General features: G+C 38.1%; 1 protein-coding gene across 2 annotated transcripts in view; it reads left to right on the top strand.

The window, feature by feature from the left end:
- LOC143041053 (glutamate receptor ionotropic, delta-2-like) overlaps positions 1–10000 on the top strand; it is a 561193-nt gene that overhangs the window by 74878 nt on the left and 476315 nt on the right. For both annotated transcript variants that reach the window (XM_076212682.1, XM_076212681.1), the window contains exon 3: positions 8279–8785. In XM_076212682.1, coding sequence (XP_076068797.1) covers positions 8279–8785 — 507 coding nt within the window. The remainder of the gene's footprint in view (positions 1–8278; positions 8786–10000) is intronic.

Genomic DNA, 10000 nt, shown 5'->3' with positions numbered 1-10000 from the left:
TTCCATTCATTAACTACACGGTTGGCAAAGTTGTTTCTACCTACTTCCAAATTGAATCTATTTCCGGACAGTTTGAGACCATTGTTTCTTGTCTGATTCTCATTCAATGTGAAAATTTTGTCACTTTTGATATTGTCAATCCCCTTTAAAATCTTAAAGACCTGTATCAAGTCACCTCTGAGTCTACGCTTTTTTAGGGAAAACAGATTCATGTGCTTTAGTCGATTTTCGTATGATTTATTTTTGATATTTGGAATCAGTTTTGTGGCTCGCCGTTGTACTTTTTCCAGTCTGTCAATGTCTTTAATGAGATTCGGTGACCATACGGAAACCGCATATTCCAAATGTGGACGAACTAACGATTTATATAGCTTGTTAAATGAGTGATGGACTTTTGAAATCAAAAGATCGCGCAATCAGTCCCAGAATCTTATTTGCTTTCTCAGAGGCTGAAATACATTGCTTGGATGATTTGAGGTCGTTACTGATAATTACGCCGAGATCTTTTTCACTATCCACTTTTGTTAACGAATTTCCAAATAACTTATAATCGTACTTACTGTTATTTTTACCTTGTGTGCATTACCTTACATTTACTTGTGTTAAATTTCAATAGCCACTTTTCAGACCATTGCTGTAATTGATCTAAATCTTCTTGAGTATCTAATTGGTTTGAGTGATCATTTGCCACTCCGCACAGTTTTGTATCATCAGCAAATTTGGAAACAGTAGATTTTAGTCCATGGTCTATATCATTTATATATACTATGAATAGAAGTGGCCCAAGAATGGAACCCTGAGGAACTCCACTTGCAACACTTTTCCATCCAGAAGTTTTTTCCATTTAAAACAACTCTCTGTTTTCGACCATTCAACCAATTACTAGTCCAACCTAATAGGCTACCACTTATTCCATGCAAAGCTAGTTTAGTAAGTAGTCTTTCGTGTGGGACGGTATCAAAAGCTTTTGCAAAGTCTAGATATATTAAATCTATATTGTTTCTTTTGTCATAATTCGAGATAACTGTGTTGTAGAATTCGAGTAAGTTAGTCACGACAAGAACGTTTCCGTCTGAAACCATGCTGGCTATCATTTATCAAACGGTTACTTTCTAAATGATGTTCGATAGCATCTCTGATGATAGTTTCCATTATTTTTCCTACGATTGAAGTCCAACTTATAGGCCTATAGTTATTTGGTTTATTTTTGTCACCTTTTTTGAATATGGGAGTAACGTTAGCTAGCTTCCATTCTCTTGGGACATCTCCGGATATGATGGATTTCTTGAAAATAATTTCTAATGGAACAACAATCTCATTTTTCATTTCCTTTAAGATTCTTGGATGCCAACCGTCAGGCCCTGGTGTTTTATTAACTTTGAGTTTGTCTATACACATTTTAATTTTTTATTTTGTTATATTTACCGTAGTGAGTAAGTTTACCCCAGACTTTTCACAGGTTTCAGTTTGGAATTCACTTTGAGGTATTTCGTTTACGAATACCGAGCTAAAATAATTGTTTAAGATATTACACATTCCTTCATTTGAATATTCAAGTTGACCGTCAGCAGATAATAATGGACCAATGTGATTCCTAACAACCTTTTCATCTCTAATGTAACTATAGAATTCTTTGGGATTCTCTTTGGATTTATCAGCGATGTTCATTTCGTATTGTCGTTTTCTTTTTCTTATTGTCTTTTTTAAATCTCTCTGTATTGATGCATAACTTTCATAGTCATTAGATGCACCCGAGCACTTATATTTCTTATAAGCCTGTCTCTTTTTAGCAATACTTTTTTCAGTTTCTTTGTCGAGCCACTTTGGGCGAGCCTGATTTGGGGGACGTCTGTCCTTAAAAGGAATGTAAGTTTGAATCATCTTAGTGAGCGTATTTTGAAATATTTCCCACATCTGATCTACAGGCCTTTCGTTTAATTTTGCCTCCCAATCTGTAAGCTGAAGCTCCTGACGTAGTCCTATGAACTGAGCTTTACTGAAATCGGGTATTTTAGAAGCACAAGTATCTATTCTAAAATTGTTTAGGAGTTTGAATCTGACTAAGTTGTGATCGCTATTTGCAACAGATTCACCGACTTCTACATCACTTACCATGCTTTCGCGGCTAGTGATCAAAAGATCGAGTAAGTTTCCATATCTTGTGGGCTCTTTTACATGCTGAATTAAGTAATTGTCACCAAGAAAATCAATCAAGCGATTACCTATATGGCCATGTTCAAGGGTCATCCAATCAATGTCAGTAAAATTGAAATCACCCATTATCAATAAATCCCGGTTGCAGAAACTAGACAGTTCTTGAAATAACAGTTTGTCGTCTGCTAATGATAATGTCTTTGGCCTACATATTACACCTATATTAATTTTTTGTCCATTTGAGGCTAGGTATGACAAATTGGAGAGTAGATGGGGCCCAACGAACGTTACTGCTTCCCTGCATACTACAATTAGCTAAATACAATTTGGTAAATTAGGTAAATACACACGCACGCACGTACACACGCGTAGTATATATGTATATATGTAAATGTCTTGGGGGATTAAGAAGTATCATGAGAAATAGACATTTGAGAATGAATGCAAAGAGGAGACCATATGAAGAGGTGATTGTGCCGACAGCACTGTAAGGGACAAAGACCTGGAATTTAAGAGAGAGAAGAAAAGTTTAAGTTTTTTGATGAAATGTCTGAGAAGTATGGTAGTGGTTACAAGGTTGGATATAGGGAGAAACGAGGAATTGAGGAGGAGAGCCGGGGGTGGGGAGATGACAGATTGGGCTGATGAAAGAATATTGGGATGGTTTGGACACATGGAATAGAAAGAATGAGTGAACAAAAATTAGTAAAAGAGGTGTGGAAGGCAGAGGTAAATGGAGTAAATTTGAGGGGACGATCGGGGATGAGATGAGATGGGTGGGGTGAAAGGGGCGTTGAGCAAGAGGGGAATGTCTGTTGAGCAAAGAAATGAGGAGACAGAAGATAGAGGATGGCTGTGTATAGATGATACTATGATGCAAGTAAGAGAGTGGGTGTGGGATAGGGGATAGGGAGTGGTTATATATAAATATGATATTTTGATGCAGCATCAGCTTAAGGGATCTCTCCCCGTCCTCTCTTTTTCTGCGCGAGAGGACGGAGAGAGAGGTTGCCGATTAAGCGAAGCGGCCTTGCTGTGGATGTGCTGTGTCTTGCTGCATTGCCTCTGACCCATGGCAGTGGGCGGGATACAGGGATGACCCGTCATCCATGAGGAGCTAAGATGAGAGGGTAGAGAGGGTGGTGGATGGGAATGGAATAAGTGGGAGTGAAATGGGTGGGCGTGGGCACTTGCCTTTTGACTTGGCTACCTCCATTGTAAAGGGGAAAAAGCCCTTGGTATATAGATAAATGTATGTATTTGTATGTATGTATTAATTACTCTCCTGCATCTATAAGGTCTTTGTTAAAATTTTGTACAAGAGGCTGGTAACCTACACCTATGGGCTGATAGGAGAATAGCAGTGTGGGTTTAGAGGAAGCAGGTCGACGGCAGATCACCTCTTTACAAAAAGACAGTTACTAGAGAAATGCTGGGAATACAATGTTGGACATTGGCATATGTTTGTGGACTTTAAGCAAGCATATGACAGTGTCCACCAGCAGGCCTTGTGGAAAGTACTAAAAGATTTCAACATTGCAACAAAGCTAGTAAAGCTAGTAAAGGCGGCATATGAGGAATCAAAAGCAATGATAAGAGTCGGTAATAAGTACACTGACTCATTGAAATAATAAATGGACTGAGGCAGGGGTGTATATTGTCCCCCCTGCTCTTCAAGCTGATACTGGAGAGGGCTATCAGAGGAATTCCTAGGGAGAATCATGGACTGGTGCTTGAAACCGGAAGGGTAAATGTCTTGGCGTATGCTGACGATGTAGACCTAGTAGATAGAACCTTAGAAGGGGTAAAAGAGATTTTCATGGCCTTTAAAGAGAGAGCAAATAGAATGGGATTACAGGTGAACAGTGCAAAAACAGAGCTAATACGAATGGAAAAGGACGTTGATAGAGTAGAACAATCTATAGTTGATGATGATAATAATATGGAAACAGAAATTAAAATCAGAATAGCATCAGCCGATCGATGTTTCTACAGTCTCCAAAAAGTCCTGGGAAGAGCGAACATATCTAAAAAGACAAAACTGAAGATCTACAACACCATTATCAAACCAGTTTTGCTTTTTGGATGTGAAACATGGAGTCTCACAAAAAGAATGGAACACTCCTTATCTGTCTTTGAAAATAAACTCCTTAGGAAGATATTTGGCCCAGTGTATAATGTAGATGAACAAGCATGGAGACGGCGACACAACCATGAACTGAGAGAGTTGGCAGATCAAGGAAGTATCGTAAATACAATAAAGGTAAGACGAATGCAATGGGCTGGTCATGTCGCCCGAATGGAAATGGACAGAATTCCAAGAAAGGTCATGACGGAAAGAATTATCGGTGGAAGAAGATCAGTAGGAAGACCCAGAAGAAGATGGATGGATAACATCAAACAAGACCTAAGAAGTGCTGGGATGGAGAATACGGAAGACTGGATGACAAGTGCGCAAAACCGACGTCAATGGAGGCAGATAGTATTGGCGGTGAGGGGTCAGCAAGCGGCCCAAACACCAACAGAGAGAGAGAGAGAGAGAGAGAGAGAGAGAGAGAGAGAGAGAGAGAGAGAGAGAGAGAGAGAGTATTCATATAAAATGGATTACAAAGGATTACAAAGGCAGAGCATGCCGACAGAAGACCTTTTGGTCCACAACTAGGTCGAATGCGAAAAAAATATAATAATGATAAATAAATAAATAATTAAATAAAAATTATAATAATAAAATATTAATAAATAAAATCAATAAATACATAGGTATAGTTAAATAATAAACAGGTAAATAGTAAATAATAACATACTGACAGATAACTAATAATAAATGAAAATCAAACAATAAACAAAAAACAACTAATAACAAACAAATAAACAAATAATATGAAATAAATGGCAGTCATTACAGCATCTTGCTTAGGTTTTTATCTAAACGAATCTTAAAGCTTCGAACTGAAGTACATTGCACTGCCCCTGCAGGAAGTTTATTCCACTCATTAACTACACGGTTGGCGAAGTTGTTTCTACCCACTTCCAAATTAAATCTATTTCCTAACGGTTTGAGACAATTATTTCTTGTCTGATTCTCATTCAGTGTGAAAATTTTGTCACTTTTGATGTTGTCAATTCCCTTTAGAATCTTAAAGACCTGTATCAAGTCACCTCTGAGTCTACGCTTTTTTAAGGAAAACATATTCATATGTTTTAGTCGATTTTCGTATGATTTATTTTTAATATTTGGAATCAGTTTTGTGGCTCGCCGTTGTACTTTTTCCAATCTACCAATGTCTTTAATGAGATTTGGTGACCATACGGAAACAGCATATTCTAAATGTGGACGAACTAACGATTTATATAGCTTGTTAATGAGAGATGGACTTTTGAAATCAAAAGATCGCGCAATCAGTCCTAGAATCTTATTTGATTTCTCAGAGGCTTAGATGGTTTGAGATCGTTATTGATAATTACGCCGAGATCCTTTGCACTATCCGCTTTTGTTAACGGATTTCCAAACAGTAATCGTACTTACTGTTATTTTTACCTTGTGTGCATAACCTTGCATTTACTTGTGTTCAATTTCAATAGCCACTTTTCAGACAACTGCTGTAATTTATCTAAATCTTCTTGAATATCTAATTGATTTAAATGATCATTTGCCATTCCGTACAGTTTTGTATCATCACTAAATTTGGAGACAATAGATTTTAGTCCGTGGTCTGTATCATTTAGATATACTATGAATAGAAGTGTATGTATGCATGTATATATGTATGTATGTATGTATGTATGTATGTATGTATGTATGTATGTATGTATGTATACGTATGTATGTGTACGTATGTGCGTATGTATGCGTGTATATTTCGTCCTATTGCAGCAAGATATTTTTTTAATGTCGCCATACTTTCTTATTCAATAGAAACTTGCGCCTCCCAGAAATGGAGGTGTCTCCACAAATTGGACGCAATAAAAATGCATCACGAAGTAGTATGGCACGAAATTGGAGATGAGGTATAGGAGGAGGAAGAGAAAGGGGGGTTGGTTGGTTACTATGTACGTTTCTAATCTTATGGAAATCTTTTGCTAGCGTCTTAGTTATCTTATATTTCTTGTATTGGTCCAATTAATTGAGGGTGTTTATAGTTTATTTCAATGTTATTTTGTTTTATTCTATTTATTTATTTTTCATTATTATTATTTTTAAGGTTGTGGAGAAATGATGAAGTTATTGGTAATTTGTTGCTCAGGACTTGAAGTACTGTCATTGTTGTTTAAGGAAGTAGACGGCATAATGGATATTTGTTGCTGAGTGTTGTATAAATTGGATATTTTTGTGGTATGTGTGGTATTGTGAGGGAAAGTGGGGACTAGTATGTGGTATGAATTTTTTGGTATGGGGTGTGTGTATGCCTGTGTTTTTTGTAAACAGAAATAATCAGATTTATATTATTGGAGAAGGATACACGTGTTTGGAAAAAAACGTTAACAAAAGTGGGTATTGAGAAGGATCTTGGTGTAATTATCAATTACGATCTCAAATCATTTAAGCAGGGTCTTTCTGCTTCAGAGAAAGCAATCAAGATTCTAGGACTGATTGCACGATCTTTTATTTTCAAAGGTCCATCTGTCATCAACTCGCTATATAGATCATTAGCCCATTCACATTTGGAATATTCTCTGTCCTTATGGTCGCTGAATCTCATTGAAGACATTGACAGATTGGCAAAATTACAGCAGCGAATCACAGAACTGATTTCTAATATAAAAAATAAATCATACGAAAACCACCTAAAACATATATATTTATTTTCCCCCAAAAAGCATAGACTCAGAGGTGACATGATAAATGTCTTGAAGATTCTAAAGGGAAATGACATAAAATAATTATGAAATTTTCACAGTGAATACGAATCAGAGGAGAAATAACGGTCTCAAACTGTCAGGACGTAGATTTAATTTGGAAGTGGGAAGAACAACTTTGCCACCTGTGTAGTCATTGAATGGAATAAATTTCCTGCAGAGGTAGTGCAATGAAGTACAGTTCGAAGTTTTAATATTCATTTAAATAAACACCTAATCAATATGTTGTAATGCCTGCCAGTTGTTTGGTTCGCTTGCTTATTCATTTCTTCATCAAACTATCTATTCTTAGCATCCGACCTAGTTATGGACCAAAAGGTCTCCAGTCGGTATGTTCTTCATTTGTAATCTTTTGTAATCCTTTGTAAAAAGTTGCTTCTCTACGCCTTTGTCCGTAGATTGTTATAATCTGTATGCATTGTTTAAGTTAACTCCTGATGACTATTTAGCAAATGCATGATGTGAGGGATGTCAAATGTACCTTGGTGATCTCATTCAGTCTCAAGAGTCTCTTGTGGGTCCTTACAGACGGTATCAATCAACTGAAAGGTGACCCACGGACATAAGCACACTCATATATATACATTTGAACTCTATTAATTTCCCATGCAGTCAGACACTGGCCCTTTATGTAATTATTATATTATACGTAATAGTAAAAATGGGAAATATGTTCAGCTGGTAAGATTTCCTCGTGATTCACCTGATCCACCTGCTCATACAATGTAAATGATGTTGCAAATGTTTCCAGTCATCCAGTACAATCGATCACAGACGAAAACAATATTGGCATATAAATAATTTATCATGAATCGGTGGTTCATGTGGAAAGCTTGCTAACCGTTTATCAAAACGTTAGCATGTTTATTGGCATAATTCAAACAAGATTTATACATCTTTGGTGTGTCGTGTTTGCACTGCTGAAAGGTTATAGTCAACTCGTAACCGCAAAAAGCTTTCTCAAATGGTCATATTTTTTGGGGTTAAAAAGTTAGAAATGGAAAGGAAGATTTATCTTGGCGGAGTTGCCACTGTCCGACTTGGTTGTGCTTTGTGTGGCCGACATCGACCAAATCTGTTGGTAGCTGATAATGATTGATGTTCTCCCGTGAATGATGCAGACTGAGAATGCCGTGCGCCGTTTGGCGTAACCCTTTCTTCGATCTTTGACATTTGATTTTGTCACAGTTGCTTTACATTACTCTGTAATAGCCTCCTAGTTTCCATAATTCTCCTTGTGTTGTAATATTATTATTTTTTTTTTCAGCCGTCGTTTATGATGACGATTTTTACTTAGGTTCTGACGACGCCAATGGAAAGTTGAATCTGCCATGGGATGAGAACACGAATGACTTCGTAGGATCTTTTCAACACCTTGGTGACGATAAGTTCCTGCATAACGATCTAATAATGGACTATGGTACAAATTTCACTTTGAACACTCGTGGAATTTCAGAATTGAACCTTAAATACAATATAGTTCCTAAATACTTATCGAAGAAAACGGAGGAAGATGGGTTTCTCAGTCATCCAGTACAATCGATCACAGACGAAAATAATCGATCACAGCCTACTAAGAAAAACATAAAAACGCCAAGACCAACTGATCGTCAAGGTGCAGACATGACCAGGGTTGATTCTGTGTCGTCCTTCAGGAAGGACCGAGGAATCGACCTGGGCCTTCAGTCACTTCTGCTTCTTCTCGCAGGGACCTTCAAGCTCAGACTTCTTGCTCTGCACAGAGACGATGTGTCCAGTAGGACCTTCAAATGGCGTAAGTATCTTAAAGCCAGAACACTCCACATGGAGGAGGGTGGGGGCTGGGGTTGGCAAGAGTAAATGTAGTATTCATTAGAACTGAATTCTAGTACAGTATTTAGATATATTATGGTTACTCCACAAAATTATCTCAAGGGAATCTCTGGCTGCTTCTTACACTAACTGGTTGTCCTAACACGTGAGGCAAAGGTGTAATTAAACCGTTGCTGAGCATCAACAACAAGGAATCAGACGTGTAAACAATCTGAGTCCGTGTCCAGGGCTGATCTGTGTTAGTACCGTTTTAGTGCTGGGTGGTGGCCCGAACCAAGATCTATAACCAGGTCTAACCGTTTGAGCCGTTCTGCGCAGCTTCTGACGTCATCTGGCTGTTTCCGTTTTCTCTTTGTGAAACACTGAAGAAAACTGTGAAACGCTAAGGAAGACTGGAATTATTATACCCCCCCCCCCGTTATCTCTCTCTCTAGCTCATTGCTATTATCAGTGTGTGTGTGTGTGTGTGTGTGTGTGTGTATCTATATATTTGTATTTTACGGGAAGGGGAAATATCGTCGTGTGTGCTTATATGTGTACACGTTCACATGTGTGTGTGTGCGTGTGTGTATGTGTGTGTGTGTGTGTATGTGTGTGCGTGTGTGTGTATGTGTGTGTGTGTGTGTGTATTATATACTTGTCATTTTACGGGAAGGGGAGATATCGTCGTGTGTGCTTATATGTGTACACGTTCACATGTGTGTGTGTGTGCGTGTGTGTGTGTATTTATATACTTGTATTTTACGGGAAGGGGAGATATCGTCGTGTGTGCTTATATGTTTACATGTTCACATGTGTGTGTGTATGTGTGTATGTGTGTGTGTGTGTGTGTGATTCATCTTGGTCTTTTGGATCACGTGTTGGACTAGTGATCGACAGCTATTTCCCTTTCGGAAGAGAGCTCAGAGCTCGTATGTCCGATCTATGAACTTACACGCACACATACCCCCAACTCCCCGCCCACGAGAGTTGGAGTAACGACTCGAAGCGCAGCGATACTGAAAAAAAATTAAACCGTCGGCAGGATTCGAACCAGGTACCGCCGATATCTCAGAAGTATAAGTCTGTATCGCTACCAATAGCGCCACCGAGGAACTTGGATTACAGATGTGTGTGTATTTATATACTTGTATTTTACGGGAAAGGGAAATATCGTCGTGTGTGCTTATATGTGTAC

The sequence above is a fragment of the Oratosquilla oratoria genome, chromosome 30 (assembly GCF_046742065.1).
Source record: "Oratosquilla oratoria isolate Oo_2021 chromosome 30, ASM4674206v1, whole genome shotgun sequence".
Lineage (NCBI taxonomy): Eukaryota > Metazoa > Arthropoda > Malacostraca > Stomatopoda > Squillidae > Oratosquilla > Oratosquilla oratoria.
Note: the sequence above shows the minus strand (reverse complement) of the source record. Positions and strands in the feature narration are given on the sequence as shown.